The sequence below is a fragment of the Halichoerus grypus genome, chromosome 12 (assembly GCF_964656455.1).
Source record: "Halichoerus grypus chromosome 12, mHalGry1.hap1.1, whole genome shotgun sequence".
Taxonomy (NCBI): domain Eukaryota; kingdom Metazoa; phylum Chordata; class Mammalia; order Carnivora; family Phocidae; genus Halichoerus; species Halichoerus grypus.
Window position 1 is genome coordinate 22,659,963 of NC_135723.1, and position 16,648 is coordinate 22,676,610.

Here is a 16,648-nt window from a genome sequence, read left to right on the forward strand (position 1 = left end):
AATAATGTACAATTTCAGGACTGCACAGCAGCCTGGAATTGAGTCAATGCCGATTTTCACTATCTAAGAAACTAACCTGACAGCAAATAAAGGCAAATGATGTGGTCTTAAAATTGCAAGCATTGGATATCTCTGTAAACATGCCTTTTAAAGATTACTGAAAAAGCATGACAGTGAGTTACTATGTGGGATCCCAAATATACAAGGACAGAACAAATGAAAATCAAATATTGTTTGGTCAAGGGTACTTGGAACTTAGGATAAAAATCAAAGTGACAGGATCATATGCCAATTCAAAAGGGCTATACTTCTAATAACTGGGACAGAGGTAAAGGTGAGGAGCTTTGGGAATCTGCTTGATAACTAAAAAAAAAAAAAAAGTCTCTAGGAATAAGAAAGACATTGGTGTCAGAGTGCCTGGGTGACTCGGTGGGTTGAGCATCTGACTCTTGATTTCAGGTCAGGTCATGGTCTCAGGGTCGTGAGATTGAGCCCCGCATCGGGCTCCATACTCAGTGGGGAGTCTGCTTGAGATTCTTTCCCCCTCCCTCTCCCTCCTCCTCCCTTCCTCTCCCCACTCACATGTGCTAGTTCTCTCTCTCTCTCTAATAAATAAATAAAATCTTTTTTTAAAAAAAAGACATTGGTGTCAAAGATATTTGAGAAGAAAAATAGAAATACTTCGTGAAATGTGAGAATGAGAAAAAAAGGATTTTCCTTTTATACTATTTTACATTAAGTGTATAAATAAATTAATAATTAAAGTTACTATATTAAGTAGTACAAGCTGACATTTGACTATTTTATGTCTTGACCTAAAAGTTTATATATTCCAAGTTGGGAAAAAAAAAACCAAAACCTTTTTATGGGACAGGCAGGGGAATCTTCTCCTTAAAGGAGTAAAGAATCACCTCATAGTTAGACTTTGATATTTGATAACCAGCTTTCAGTTAAATTCACTTGACTTTAAAATGGGAGGATCTTTGGGTGCCTGGGTGGCTCAGTCATTGGGCGTCTGCCTTCAGCTCAGGTCATGGTCTCGGGGTCCCAGGATCGAGCCCCGCATCAGGCTCTCTGCTTGGCGGGAAGCCTGCTTCTCCCTATCCCACTTCCCCTTTCTGTCAAATAAACAAAATCTTTAAATAAATAAATAAATAAAATGGGAGGATTTTCAAGGACAGAAACCATCCTCCTACACTAATTTTTCCCTTTTTTGGGACAGCCCAGGCACCTAACTAATATAATAAGCATAATGATAAGAGTAATCATGAAACAGGAATTTCTCTCAGTAACATACCATGTGCTTTCATGGTATAATATGATGAACTCTGGATTAGGATTCTAGAGACATCGGTTCTAGTTTATACTCTGCTGCTAACCTAATAGACACTTTTCAGAAAGGACAAAGCATTCCTAGGCTTCAGTGCCTTGTGATTTTTTTTTCAGTGCCTTGTTATTAAAAAAAAAAAAAAAGAACTAGAGAATCAGATCACTTCTACAATCACTTTAGTCATGAAATCCCGTGATTCCATGAAGTGCTTAAAGTTGTCTTAAGAAGTTCGAGAATCCAGGGGCACCTGGGTGGCTCAGTCCGTTAAGCGTCTGCCTTCGGCTCAGGTCATGGTCTGGGGGTCCTGGGATCGAGCCCCGTGTCGATCCCTGCTTGGTGAAGAACCTGCCTCTCCCTCTCCCTCTGCCTGCTGCTCCCCCTGCTTGTGCTCTCTCTCTCTCTAAAGTCTTAAAAAAAAAAAAAAAGAAGTTCGAGAATCCAGATGTCAGTGCAGCCTGGGAGGGCATCACCACAGGATACGCCACATCTTGTAGATATCACAGAAAGCAGAGACAGCAGGAGCAAAAGTGACAACTTGGACGGATCTTGAGGGCATTGTGCTAAGTGAAATCAGAGAAAGACAAATACCGTATCATCATCTCTCTTACGGATAGATTCCTGGAAAGAGAAATAAAAACCCCATGCTCATAGATGCAGAGAACAAACTGGCAGTTACAAGAGGTGGGGGGTGGAGAATGGGAGAAACAAGTGAACTGGTTTTTTGTTTTTGGTTTTTTTTTAGTTTATATAAATTGAACAAAAATTTTTTTTTAAAAAAGCATAAGGACAGGCATGGCATGGGGAAAGTAGAGAGTCTACAAAAGAATCTAGTCTGATGCAGGTGAAGACACATGTTGTGAATGATGACAAGGTTGGAAGAGTCTAGCAGGGTCTGGTTCTGAAGCAGCTCTCGTTACTGGAGCTCTTGAAACAAACCACAGCTCCATGGAGCCTCGGCAGCACTTAACTACACTGGTGCAGGGGGCCTTGGGAGTCTCAGTGGCCAACACATGTGGCCATCCCCATAGCTGCCCAGGGGGAGGCGCTGTGCTTGAGGCAACTGCAACTCCACAGGGGAGGGTGAAGGGGGCAGTTAGGTCCTTTTCTTCTTCCCTTCTTCTTTTCTTTTCTTTTTTTTTTTTTTAAGTAAGCTCTATGCCCAACATGGGGCTTGAACTCACAACCCTGAGATCAGAAGCTGCATGTTCTACAGAGCGAGCCAGCCAGACAACTTCTCTTTTACTATATCCTAAACAAAACATTAATCTGCCATGGCCACAGCCAAGAAGAGAAGCACTATGGATAAAAACTGTTGCAAAGTATGTGGACCAAAGAACCTTATCTTGTTCATATGAAAGATGTTACAGTTTGTCTCACTTGCAACGGAAAAATCTCATTATAAAGCAACAGAGTGTTAAACAATACCTCCAAGCAAACTACATTTTATAATTGAATGGCTTATTAGGTCATTCATGGGCAGATAAAATAAGGTTTTCCAAAATATTTGTTCAAAGGATAAAAGAGCATAATAGAGTCTACGGTTCTTTCTGGTCCCATCATTTCTGAAATCTTAACTGAAAAAAGGCCTTGTAGGGTCTCCATGATCTGTCTGTACTTCAGCCCTGTTTTCCTCTGGCCTCCGTTCCTACCACTCTGCCCCTTTTCCTTTGGCCTCATTGACCTCCTCACTGTCCTTATCAGCAAGTCCACCAAGTACACTCTGGCCCCAGGACCTTTGTGCTGACTGTTGTCACTGTCAGAAATGTGCCTTTCCCACAGCCACGCACTTGCTCCCTCCCTTCTTTCAGATCTCTGTTTAAACACTCCCCTAATAGCACTTCCTAGGATCATCCCTCAAATAAACTAATTGCACTCAAATGCTTGCCTCAGACTCAGCTTAGGGGGAAAACCCAAACTAAGACAAGAGGGCTGTGGTGTGAGGGAGTAGGGAGTGTGAAACAGGAAGAATACACCAGTAAGCGGGACCTTATCAAATTCACGACTACCTTGGAACTTTGAGTGGCATGGAGGACACATCAGAATTATCCACTTCAGGGATGGAAAGGGGAGTATTTATTCTTCAGCTCTTTGGCCCCTCATTGGTCATGGCTTGTCCTAATGGGGATCCTTTCCAGCCACACTTCCGGGTGGCACACATGTAGGCAGTAAATATTTTCCCAAGGGCTCTGGGCAAAAAGCAAGAAGCAGGCCGAGCAGCTGAGCTAGGGCGCGGTCTGTCAAATTATGTCTGTGCAGAGCTGGTTCTTACCGTAGCTGCTGGCCTAAAAGGTTAACTGACAAGACATAAAGTATTAGGAAGCCAATACGATACACCTAACAATGTTCATTCTAATATGTTTAAAGATGTGATCCGATAATCTCACTGGAGGTGCATCAAGCTTTAAAGACTGAGTAAGCAGACCTGAATAGGATTTTTTTTTTTTTTTAAGGTTTATTTATCCTAGAGAGAGAGAGAGGAGAAGGGCAGAGGAAGAGGGAGAGCAGCTCAAGCAGACTTCCCGCTGAGTGTGGAGCCCGTCGGGAGGCTTGATCTCATGACCCCTAGATCACAACCCGAGCCAAAACCAAGAGTCAGACACTTAACTGACTGAGCCACCCAGATGCCCCCTGAATAGGATTTAATTTAATAAACCTTACAATAAAGTTCGTCTGAAAGTACATTTTAGCTTTTTTTAAAGATTTTATTATTTGAGAGAGAGAGCATGAGCCAGGGGCGGGGGGCGGAAGGGCATTGGGAGAGGGAGAAGCAGGCTTCCCTCGGAGCAGGGAGGCTGATGCGGGTCTGGATCCCAGGACCCTGGGATCATGACCTGAGCCAAAGGCAGACGCTTACCCTACTGAGCCACCCAGGTGCCCCTGAAAGTACATTTTATAATGTACATAATTGCCACTGTTCTGCATGACAATCAGGCATAGATGGTAAACATCATGTAAAGAATATAGGTTCTATTGGGTTTACCAGCAAAATAAAAAATTCCTGAGGCTAAAATGAATTAGGGCCAAAAAGGCCTGAGTAGAATTTCTTAAAAATATTTGAGCCAACATTTAAAAATTAAAATTTTACACAAAGGTTCATATTTCTCTTGGTAAACTGAAAAGCTTGTCCCACTGGGCTTACTGCCCTCCTTTGAAGATGGGACCATGCCCCATGGCGCACCCACACCCACCACTAGTCTCTATAGCTCACCATGAGGGCAACTGCTACACCTTTCTAGTATAACATTTTATCCCCAGCACCATGCAGAGTGCCTGACCCACTGCAGGCACTTATTTGTTGAGTTCTGGACATATGGATGATGTGGAATGTTAAAAAGAAGGAGGGAGCATCACATAGATAATAAACTATAAAGTGGGCCCTGGCAAATGAGAAATTTTATTTAGAATTGGCGGATTATTCACAGTTCACCCGATGTAAGAAAAAAAAGATATTCTTGGAAGGAATATCAACCCCTTCCCAGCGTTTTTTACACGAGCTTCTGGTCATAGGGTTCTAGTGTGTCCTTGGTGTTTATTTGTCTGCAGGTGCTAAATGCCTTTTTAATACTTCTACTATTCACTGTCACATTATATTCTGTACTTTCTTGCCTACTTGAAAAAAAATAATTTAAAAAACGTTTTCATGGGGCGCCTGGGTGGCTCAGTTGGTTAAGCGTCTGCCTTCGGCTCAGGTCATGACCCCAGGGTCCTGGGATCGAGCCCCGCATAGGGCTCCCTGCTCGGCGGGGAGCCTGCTTCTCCCTCTGACCCTCCCCCTGCTTGTGTTCTCTCTCTCGTTGTCTCTCTCTCTCTGTCAATTAAATAAATAAATAAAATCTTTAAAAAAAAAAAACCAACACTTTTTCATGCTTGGCAGGACCTTTGCCTTTTCATTCTGAGATAATTTGTAAAGATGCTTGAAATTTGACTTAGTAGTGAATAAATCTTCATCTTTCAATAGGCACTAAAAAAATATAATGTCATACCTGGTTGAAGCTCATTCTTTCTTCTTTCCTTAGTAAAATGAACTAAACTTGCAGCTAATGGAAAAAGAAAAAAAAAAATAATCCATTAGCAAATGATCCATGCAGTGGCTGGTTGAAGTTTACCACTTTATACCTGAAATAAGTGAGGGCTCAAAGGATCTGTCAGTGGATGATTAAGGTTAACTCGGAAAGCATTCTTTTTTTGTAAGTAGACTCCACAGAATTTTTATTTCAAAATTAATCTCCCAAGAGCATCTTTTCCCAGAAAAATCATTGTTGTAGAATAGTCAAATATTGCAAAAGTCCAAACTCAACAAATGTAGTTTAGTTCTTGACATGTAGCAATAAAAGAGTTCAACTTACCAAGCAAAGTTCTCTCACTGTTGACAGAGCAACTGACGACGTGCAAGTCTTTCTCAAATGTATAGAGATGCTGTTAAAACAAAATTATTTTTTAATTTGGAGTTTTGTGTTAAAAAACAATTTTAGAATTCAAATTCCCAGGTATCATGGTGGTTATCATGGTGGCCAGACATTTTATTAAAGAACCATCAATTAACCAGTTTATCCATACTGAGAAGTTCCAGATTATTTTTTAAGAAAAAAGTTTGCAATTGTAGGCCACAGTTGGCACTGAAGCTTAACCATGAGGCAACTTGGCCTGGTGGTGAAGAGCCTAGACCTTGGAGCCAGGCTAGATGTAGGATTAAATTCTGGTTGTGCCACTTGCTGGCTGCGTGACTTTGGAGAAGTTCTTCTTTTTTTTTTTTTTAAGATTTTATTTATTTATTTGAGAGAGGAAGAGAGAGCACAAGCAGGCAGAGGGGCCGAGGGAGAGGGAGAAACAGACTCCCCGCTGAGCAGGGAGCCCGACGTGGGGCTCAATCACAAGACCCCAGGATCATGACCTGAGCCGAAGGCAGACGCTTAACCGACTGAGCCACCCAGGCGTCCCTGGACAAGTTATTCAATCTTTCTATTCTCCTATCAGTAAAATAAAAATCATAATACCTATTTCATGAAATCCTTAGAAGGATCAACTGAGATGATCCATACAAAGCACTTATTACAATGTCTGCCACCCATAATAAGCACTCAGATGTCAGCTATTATAATTATTGAGAGAAGTAAAGTCTTAATCAAGTTACCCAACTATGATATCATTCATTACGTCTAACAGACTATCACAAGTGCCTCTCCTGTAAGGCTCTTATATTCAGAGCCTTGGCACAGTAATCTTCTGCTTTTACTTACTCTCTTAAAAATTTTCTTGCTGTTTGAAATGTTGCAAGATTCCATTTCCTTATTAAATATTAAAGAAAATGAAAATGGTCATGCAGAAGGAGGATTTGATATGCAAATTGAGGAAATGAAGACAATCGCAGTTATATTAGGTAAACTCTTACAATACCCTCAGAAGGCAAGAAAAGATCAAGAGTCTTAGACCTCAGTAGAGAACAGGCTAAGAGAAAAACCATGTAGCAGGAGTATTAGGAAGGTAATTAGTACTTGCACATTTAAAAAAGCACTGAGAACACACTAGAATCCTATGGCCAGAAGTTGATGAAAAATGTTGAGAAGTCACAAAATGATTGATTAGAAAAAGTGAACTTTGAGTGAATAAGGAGGCTCTAAATTCATGTGAGACATTTTGGTTTCCTTTGACTCTTGCTCTGAGGGATTCTGATATACAAGTAAGAAGAATCATGGATGTATACCCTTAACTTTTAGTGTTTTACCCTTTTAATTATAAGATAACACGTGAATAGTCTCAGTGTTTAAAACATGCCAACACCACCAAATAAAAAGTCAAAGCTCTCCGCTACACTCACCCCATATGAACTCCTTTCCAAAAGGAAACATGTTTGTAATTGACTCTGTAACCTTCCAGATCTTTTTAAAATGAGTTTTAAACATATATTTATGTTTTCTTGCAAGTTTTTTTAAACATAAGTGAAATGTATTATTCTGGCAACTTGCTTTTTTTCACATAACAGTATGTTTTGGAGATCCTTCTGTGCCAGTGTACATTTAGACTTCTTAGCCCTTTCATATTTGTAAGTTGTTTTTACACAGGCACAAAATGTCTCCCTCACCTTTGCACCAAGAGTCAGATAAGACTTGTCACATCAACCAATGTTCTATGTGGGTGGTGTGGGGAAAAATTAAGAAAAGGAAGCTGGGTTCTATACCTGGATCTTTGAGAAGCAAGAGAAAAGTGAAAGTTAAGGAGAAATGGAACTTGGAGCCAAAGGTCATTATGAGATCCTAAACTTCTGGGAGCACGCAAATCTCAGGAAGGCATTGGACTTCCTACATTCCTACAGAATACTGGATAACTGATTTGAGCCAGTTTTGCTTAAATCTCAAAGGACTAAGAAACTTCAGGTGATGCTTTGGTCCAGGAGTCCTTGCACTTTATTTATTTATTTATTTTTAAAGATGGTAAAAGAAAGAAGGGAGGCAAAGAAAATAAAAACTAAATTTTTAGAAAATGAAATGAGAATCTGTATCTAGAAAAAGGAGGCAGAAAGAAGAAAAAACTCTAAAAGCAATACTAATGAGGAATCTATGATTTATGGTGATTTTTACCTCATTTTGTCTGGTTCGGCAGTCATATAATCCAAAGACGACATTTCCCTTATCATCCTTAAAAAAATTAACGAGATATTTATTATGTATCATTGTTTAGGAAGTTAGGATGTTATTAGTCTTAAACCTGCAATAATTCAATAAATATTAGCAATAAGCACTCTAAAGCTAGCATGTCAGAAAGGGACCAAACCTGTTTCAGCTAGTAATATGGGCTCAAAGTGTGAAATGGATTAAGAGTGTACAGCTTAGTGAGTCTGGGGGACCCTGTCTAGTAGGTAGTAGAGTATAACAAAGGAGCGAATATTTTTGTACTTCCATTTATTTCTTCAAGACAATATATATGATAGAGATTGGGAGTGGCTAAAACAAGTCCATGATATTCCTGTAAATAAAACTTTTTGAATCATACAATTCTTTAAATGCAGCACACTTGTAGAATACAACTTAAAATAACTTTTTAAAAAGATTTTATTTATGTAAGTAACCTCTACACCCAACCATGGGGCTCAAACTCACAACCCCAAGATCAAGAGTTTCACGCTCCACCGACTGAGCCAGTCAGGTGCCCCAACTTAAAATAACATTTGAGCAAATAAATAAATACAGTAATACATCTGTGCAAAGCAATATGGCCACTGAAATTATTCTTTCATGTTTCTCTACTATAGTAAAGTTATCAGTAAAGTTACATTTTCATTCCTTAGAACACTTAATGTTGAAAACACACATTAAACAATAATGCCTCAGAAGTCTGAGCATACCTAAGTCTAAACAGATGATGTTGAGTAATCACATTTAATATTTTCTCAAAGATAAAACCTTACATATTAATTAGATTTAAACATCTTTCATTTAGCATTTTTTCCTCTGCAAAATGGAACTGTTCATTTACTCAAAAAATTTGAGCACTGAGTCTGAGTGTCAGACATTGTATACAGTTCATTTAAAAAAAAGAAAACATTCCATTAAGACTGAATTTCAATCACCTTATTTAATCTCACAAAATAAAAAAGTCACGTTAAAGGTTCATTACCCCCTCAGTAAGATATAGCACAAAATTCAATTAAAAAAGATTAACGTAACATAAAAAAAAAGAACATAAATGGTTAAAATAGTAAATTCTATGTTACACATATCTTACCACAATAAAAAAAGAGAATATAGACATACCTTATAGGTATAAATAATATTTCCATTTCTTTCAACATTTAGTATACGTAAGCTCTCATAATTATTTTCCAAAACACCTAAAATGATAAGATAATGATAGCAAGTTAATATTTAACAGGGAATTTTTTTTTTTTTAGAGAGAGAGTATGGATATGAGCAGGGGAGAGGGGCAGAGGAAGAGAGAGAGAGAGAATCTCAAGCAGGCTCCACACCCAGCATGGAGCCCAAACCCGGGCTCAATCTCAAGACCCTGAGGTCAAGACCTGAGCCAAAATCAAGAGTCGGATGCTTAACTGACTGAGTCACTCAGGTGCCCCAACAGGGACTGCTTAAAAACGTTATCTAATAAATATTAGTGAAGAGCCAAGTAAAAAAGAACACATACTGATGATTCCATTATATAGAGTTTTGAAATAGGCAAACTAATCTATTGTGTAAGAGGTCAGAATAGTAGTGACCCTTAGAGAAGAGGCAAGGACTGGGAGGTGTCTCCAGGGAGCCTTCCGAGCTAGTGGTGATGCTGTATGTGTTGGGTCTACTGATATGCTCATTTGGCAATAACTCACTGAGCTGTGCACTCTTAACCTATATACTTTTCTGTGTGTATGTTATCCTTCAATAAATTTTAAGTATCTATTAGTTTTTGCCTTATGTATTTTGAAGCTATGTTGTTAAAGGCATAAAAATTGAGAACTGTTATCGCTTCCTGGTGGATTAACCATCGGGAACTCAGTAGAACTGCCTTGTGTCCGAGTTAGTCAATTAAAGCAACAAGATAAAAAAGCAAGTAATAGTCAAGCCTTTTATCACTTGCTGTGACAATATAAGCAAGAGTCCATAATAAGCACCAGCTTCCCAGTTCATTTTCCCCCATGGAATGACATGCTAGTGGAGGGTCAGGTAGATCAGCGGAGAGGTGGGGAATTGCTCACTGCTGAAGGAGCCCTCAACAAAAAGCTCCTGCAGTGTTGTGGACTCTGTGGCTCAGGGCAGGGAGAGGGAGAAGAGCTAAGAGTGGAAAAGTACTAAGTCAAAGTGGAGAAAAAGTATCTTCAAGGTTCCCTCCTTTTCCTACTGAGGTAGTTTCAGCAGAGGTACCTAAGGAAGGTCTCTGCTGATGGCTCCTGATAAAGAGGCCTCTGAAGGAAGGCAACTGGGCTGAGAATGCAGCTCTGGAGACAATGAGGTCCAGCCAGAGGGGCCTGAGTCTTGACTACAACTCCCTTCAGGAACTGCGGTGCGCTGGCTATGTACCAAGTCTGGTTTGGGGAGGGCAGCTTTCCCCCCATGAGGCCTGCCAGGTAAAGCTTTTGCAGTTGCATATGGTTGCACATAAAAAATCACACATGCGTTTTAACCAGGAGGTGGACTAGTTAACCCTTTTATTTACTATAAAATGTCCTTTATCTTTAATAATTATTTTTGCTTTTAAATTTACTTTGTCTGATATCAGTATAGTAACATCAGCTTTCTTTTGGTTAGTACTTACATAACTTTTTCTATCCTTTTATTATTACTCTTCCTGTGTCCTTATTCCTAAGATATGTAGTCTAACAAGCAATAACCTTTAGAGTATGTAGTCCATTTACATTTAATCACTGATATTTGGGATTTGTAGCAATCATATTACCATTTATTTTCTATGTGACTCAATTGTTTTCCTCTTTCCTTGCCTTCTTCTGGATTAATCAAAAATCTTATTATTTCATTCTCCTACTTATTGTCAGTTATATATTCTTTTGTTATTCTTTTATTAGTTACCCTAAAGATTACAATACAAATCCTTAACTTATTATGTTTTAATATTACGTGATGCCAAGAAATGTGAAACAACTGAAACTCTCATACACTCTTAACAGGAAGGTAAATTGGAAAACTTGTAGTAGCTACTGAAGCTAAACAATCATGCATTGGAAATACACACATATTTCAGCAAATGACACATGTAATTTCTATAGCACTATGATTCATAATAGCCCAAACTGGAAATCCAAAATATCCATCAAGCAAAAAGAATAATAAATTAATTAATTGTGGGATATCCAAACAATGGACTATTGTACAACAATCATAATAAATAACTTGCTAAAATGTACAATATTAATAACTGAGCAAAAGAAGCCCAGATCGTTCCCCCTCCCAAGAAAGGTATAAACTATATGATTTAATTTATGCACAAGTTTCAAAAACAGGCAAAATGAATCTATGATGCTAGATGAATGCTTGCTGGAAAGGAACATGAAGGGGAACTTTGCGGTTCTATTAATGTTCTCTTTCCTGCTCTGAGTGCTAGTTACATGGGTGTGTTTCACTTTGCGAAAATCAACTGAGCTGTGCACTTATGATTTGTGTACTTTTTGTATGAAAGCCATATTTTGATTTAAAGATAGGTTCTTTACACAAAACATTTAACTTGTAAGTTAATTGACCATTATCTTTCAGCTAAAATTTTAAGTATATTCCTCTCAATTCAACAATTAAAGGATTTAAACATTAGTAGATACAGCTTTGATAATTATCATCATTAATTGGAGAGAAATGCACATTTTCCAATTGCTTAAACTTGACTCATTTCCCCACACATGAATAGTGTTTTAGATGTTAAAATATTATGTTGATTATGACAAGTTTCAATATTCAGACAAAACATGCAAAATATTCTACAACTCAGAGCAAATTTCAGTTTGTATTCCTGAGTAAAAAAGAAAAAAACAGGGGATGCTTGGGTGGCTCAGTCAGTTGAGCAACTGACTCTTGATTTCAGCTCAGGTCATGATCTCAGGGTCGTGAGATTGAGCCCTACATCAACCTCCTTATTGGGCATGGAACCTGCTTAAGATTCTCTCTCCCCCTCTTCCTCTGCCCCTCCCTCCCAAAAAAATAAAGAAAAAAAGAAAAAAACAGGCTAAAAAACAAGGATAATTGGTGACATGGACCCTTGCACTGGAGTTGGGGGTGGGAAACATTTCAAAAGACAAAGAGCAAGTTTCATAGAAAATTTAAGAATCATCCTGACATCTTCCCCACCCCTCACAGGAAGAAGCTGCCTGGATCTTCCAGGGGCGGGGCAAAGGGAGCGGGAAGTGCTGTTTTTGTTTTAATATGGCCATGTACACTTTTTAATATTTATTGAGCTGTCAGACACACTTTACACTAATGAAAAAATAAGGATAATCAACTAGTCTCTTAGGAGAATAATATGATTCAATAGCTTACTGCTAAATAGCACTTAACAATTTATAGACTTCTTTCTATCTCATCCACACTGTGTCAGGAATTATAGGCCCATTGTATTAAGAAAACAAATTGAGTTTCACAGAGGTCCAGATACTTGGCCAATATCATATCGAAAAAGTGGCACAGATTAATCTCAAGCCTAGAAAAAAAGGTGAACAGAATGAACTAAGTTTCCTGTATCATGTTTACAATGGGACAATGGATAATTTTTGAAAAATCCTCTGGGGTAGATTTTGTAGACAACCAAAGAGAATTTCAGGGAGTTTCTTTTCATCCTGCACATGACTCAAAACTTCTGGAATGCAATGTGTCAATATTTTGAGAAGTATTTTTTTTTTTCTTTCAAGATTATAAGGATGCTGGGAGAGACCTCTCAAAAGTACACTTAAAAGGTTTCAGCTAAGATAAGAAACTCCTTTACAAGAAGTCTTGCTAAGAAAATTCAATTTACTTGCAAAAGCCCATCTATTTTCAAAACACTAAACAAATAAGAGAAAAAAATCCCCAAGTACAGTTTACAACAAATGATATATGCTTGTTCCATTAAACCAGTGGTTCTCAACTCTGGCTTTGGGTTAGAATGATTAGGAGAGCTTTTAAAAGTACATGGATGCCTAAGACCTACCAGAAATATCCTGATTTTACTACTGGTGAGGAGCCCAGTCTCTAAGGTGTGTGTGTGTGTGTTTTAAATTCCCCATGTGATTCCAATGTGTAGCCAGGGTTGAGAACCACTGAACTACATATTCTTATAATTTGTTAAACAATATTCATTAGATAGCATAACTAGGACCAGCTTATAACGTAACCATGATTGACAGAGTTGAAATAAATAATAAAAATAATTCCTGCGTGGATCTGTTAGGTAGTAATAACTTAGGTAGTAATAACTGTGTCTTAAAAGAAACTTGTAGTGTAAGTACATGGCTCTCATCTCAAGGACATTTGAATTAGACAAATTTGGCAATGTTGGAAATCCAGAGACCGGTGTCTCACCACACACTATTAACCCATCAGCCTTTCCTCCCCGGATTAGTTGCTCATGGTTTAGACACACCCTTTTAAAAGAAGCATTCAATAACCTCTTTGCTTATTCATTCTGACTCTTCTCCTAGTAGTTCATCGCCTGAAACTCCAGAGGAGGAAGTTTAGCAATTCAAATGAGGAAATGTGGTTTAATTTTACAGTTCAGTGTCCTCAGAGCTCATGAAGAAAAAATGTAGACACTTGCATAAGTAAACCTATTAAAGAAAAGGAGAGTACCTCAATACTAAAGGTGTCGGCAAGTCACAGCTCATGTCAAATTAAATCTGGTTGGTCAGATACTCTTGTCCATTTCAAGCTCTTTGCCAAACACAACGGATTTCACCTTATAGGAAGATGTTTGTCAAATGTGTAAATTTTGTTCCCAACTGCTTTGAGACAAAAATCAGATAAAAGTGTTTCTTGTCTTCCAGTGACCATACTAGGAAGAGTGGGGGGGGGGGGGAGGATTTGAATTGATTCCTAATATACAGATCAGGAGGTGCTAAAATATGATTCTATGACATGTCTATTCTGCAAATAATTCACATAAATCCTTGGGTCAGCATGACCAGGTATTATAATTCCTAAACTTATAAAGTAAACATCATTATGTGATTTATACCCATATTCTGAATAAAATGAAAAAAAAGCAAGGACGGGGTGATTAGTTAAGAAGCAACAAAAAAAACATGAGAATTAGAAAAGGAGGCTAGGAAGGTAGGGGAAAGAAAAGTGAAAAGAACAGTAGCCAGAGAATATTGAAACAATATATAAAAACAGTATGTCAAAGCCAGACCTCTGGCCCCCAAAATCTGTCTGTGGGGTGGAGGGAGTGGGGTGGGGGCGGGGTTTACAGGAGGCAACAAGAAAACATTACTCTTGAGTCAGTCACCTGGTAAAATAGATCACTTCTCTGGTAAAGATGAATGATTACAGTATCTGAAAGATGAATCAATCTGGTGTATGATAGATCCAAGAGTAATCAAAGCAGACAAGAAAATACAGGCAAGAAAACCTACATTCTTTCTGGTCTTAAACACATATGACATTTAAACTTCAGAAAATTTTCATACCACAGACTTGTTCTTAGTTTCTTGAAAGTGATACATGGCAATAGGGGATTAAGCACTAGATAAAAAACTAATACATAAAAATCTATTTTATTGCTATGTACCAATAATAGCTAGAACATGTCATGTTTTTAATTGTGCCATTTATGGAAGCAACATAAAATAACAACAACCTAGAAATAAAGCTAGCAAAAAGTGTGCAGGACGTTTATGGAAGAAATTCTAAGACTTACTAAGAGTCATAAAGAGGATCTAACTAAATAGTAAATTATACTTGGTTCATAGTTGTAAGACTTAATATTGCAAAGATGCCAGTTCTCCCAAAGCTGATGTATAGATTCAATGCAACTCAAAATTCCAACTGACTTTTTGGTGAAATCTGATAGGCAGATTCCAAAATACATATATATGAGAGACCAAAGGGCATAGGATAGCCAAAATGGTGCCAAAGACTGCCAAGGTGAGGAGGCTTACTCTACCAGATTTTAAGACTTTCATAAAGACAGTTATTAAGATGTTTTCACCTTAAGTTGACAAAAGGAACAAAATTAAGAACCCAGGAAAGGAGACCCACACATATGTGGAAACTTGATATGTGGTGGAAGTGGCTTTGCTGTCAATGAGAAGTAGGGCTATTTGGTTAGTGATATGAGAACTATTAATATAGAACACCAATACAATTTACAAAAGAATATTTTAACACATGTAAGCTTATACATAACAACGAAGCAAAACCATTCACCAACAACCGACCTTAAAAACAGAACAATATCAAGACTTTTAAAGGCTCTTGTGTCCCCGATTCCTACCTCATATCACATACAAAAATAAATTCCAGATGGATTAAAAAACAAAATGCAAAGAGCAAAACTTTTAGAAGTTAATTTAAAGATGTCTTTGTGACTCCTAGACAGGAAAGGATTTCTTTAAAATATCAAAAAAAGCACAAACCAAAAAGGAGAAGACTCATAAATTAGACCACATTAAAATTAAAAACCCCATTGCAAACTGAAAAAAACAGTGTGAGAGGAAATATCTGCAACATATATGACAAACAAAGGATTAGAATCCAGAATAAAGAACCCTTAAAAATCAATATGAAAAAAACACAATAGAAAAATGGACAGGATGAACAGACATCTCATAAAAGGGGAAACTTGAAAGGTCGATAAATATAGAAAGATGCTAAACCTCAGACCACAGTGAAATAACATTTAGACTCGCCAGTTCAACATAAAATTAAACATCTGGAAATATCAAGAGCTTGTGAAGATACGGAGTACAAAAAACACTTTTATACCACAAATGGGTTGTTAATAAGTACAGCTGGTTTGGAAAACAATTTGGCACTACCCAGGAAAAGTGAAGACGTACACAGCCTAGGACACAGCAACTCCAGTTAGATATCCATCATGCACAAGAAAGTGAGCAAAAGGATTGACGATACGAGCAAACCCCAGAAACTTCCCAAATGCCATCACTCCAAAAAGGATAAGTAAAGTCAGGAAGCACCCTGAGACAGCTTAGTATCCAGGATATTTACCAGGGAATGTTCAGTGAAGTGGGATTAACACCTGGAGGAGGGAGGGGAAGGAAGTAGGACCACGAAGGGGGAGAAGTCAAGCTGCAGCAATGTCAGGTAACTTTGGCATCCCCCAGGGGAGAGGCTCTCATACTAAAATAGACCGTCAAAGTTGTCCCGTGTTGAGTCAAAATGGCCAGGCCTTGATACCCTACCTCAATCCTTAATTAAATGTGGGCCACACTCAAAATGTCCTGACACTGGGCAAGGAAGTCCTCCATGGAGGCAAGCCCTGAAGGGGCTGACAGCTGAAGCTTATCTACTGACCACCCTCGCAACACTTGGGACAAGCTTTTCCTTGAAAGGAAGATCTAAGCGGTACATCTCCATGTCCACCATACTGTTGTACATTCACACAATGGAATACTATACATCAGTGAAAGTCAATGACCTATAGCAGTCAATGTGGATACTGAGAAGAAAAAAAAAAAAAGCAAAAAAGAATACATATAATATTCTTTCATTTAAAGTTCACAAACAAGGGGCGCCTGGGTGGCTCAGCCGTTAAGCGTCTGCCTTCGGCTCAGGTCATGATCCCAGGAGCCCCGCATCGGGCTCCCTACTTGGTGGGGAGCCTGCTTCTCCCTCTCCCACTCCCCCTGCTTGTGTTCCCTCTCTCGCTGTCAAATAAATAAACAAAATCTTAAAAAAAAAA

At 38.4% G+C, this 16,648-nt stretch overlaps 1 protein-coding gene across 10 annotated transcripts in view; it reads right to left on the reverse strand.

Moving 5' to 3' along the window:
- The window catches only part of GSAP (gamma-secretase activating protein), an 84,980-nt gene that overhangs the window by 65,279 nt on the left and 3,053 nt on the right, over positions 1–16,648 (reverse strand). For all 10 annotated transcript variants that reach the window (XR_013443098.1, XR_013443099.1, XM_078060055.1 and 7 more), the window contains exons 2-5: positions 9,079–9,155; positions 7,906–7,962; positions 5,677–5,746; positions 5,314–5,367 (exon numbers count right to left, since the gene is read on the reverse strand). Coding sequence is in view for 8 of the 10 variants with exons in the window: in XM_078060055.1 (XP_077916181.1) it covers positions 5,314–5,367; positions 5,677–5,746; positions 7,906–7,962; positions 9,079–9,155 (258 nt within the window). In the remaining 2 variants the exon portion in view is untranslated. The remainder of the gene's footprint in view (positions 1–5,313; positions 5,368–5,676; positions 5,747–7,905; positions 7,963–9,078; positions 9,156–16,648) is intronic.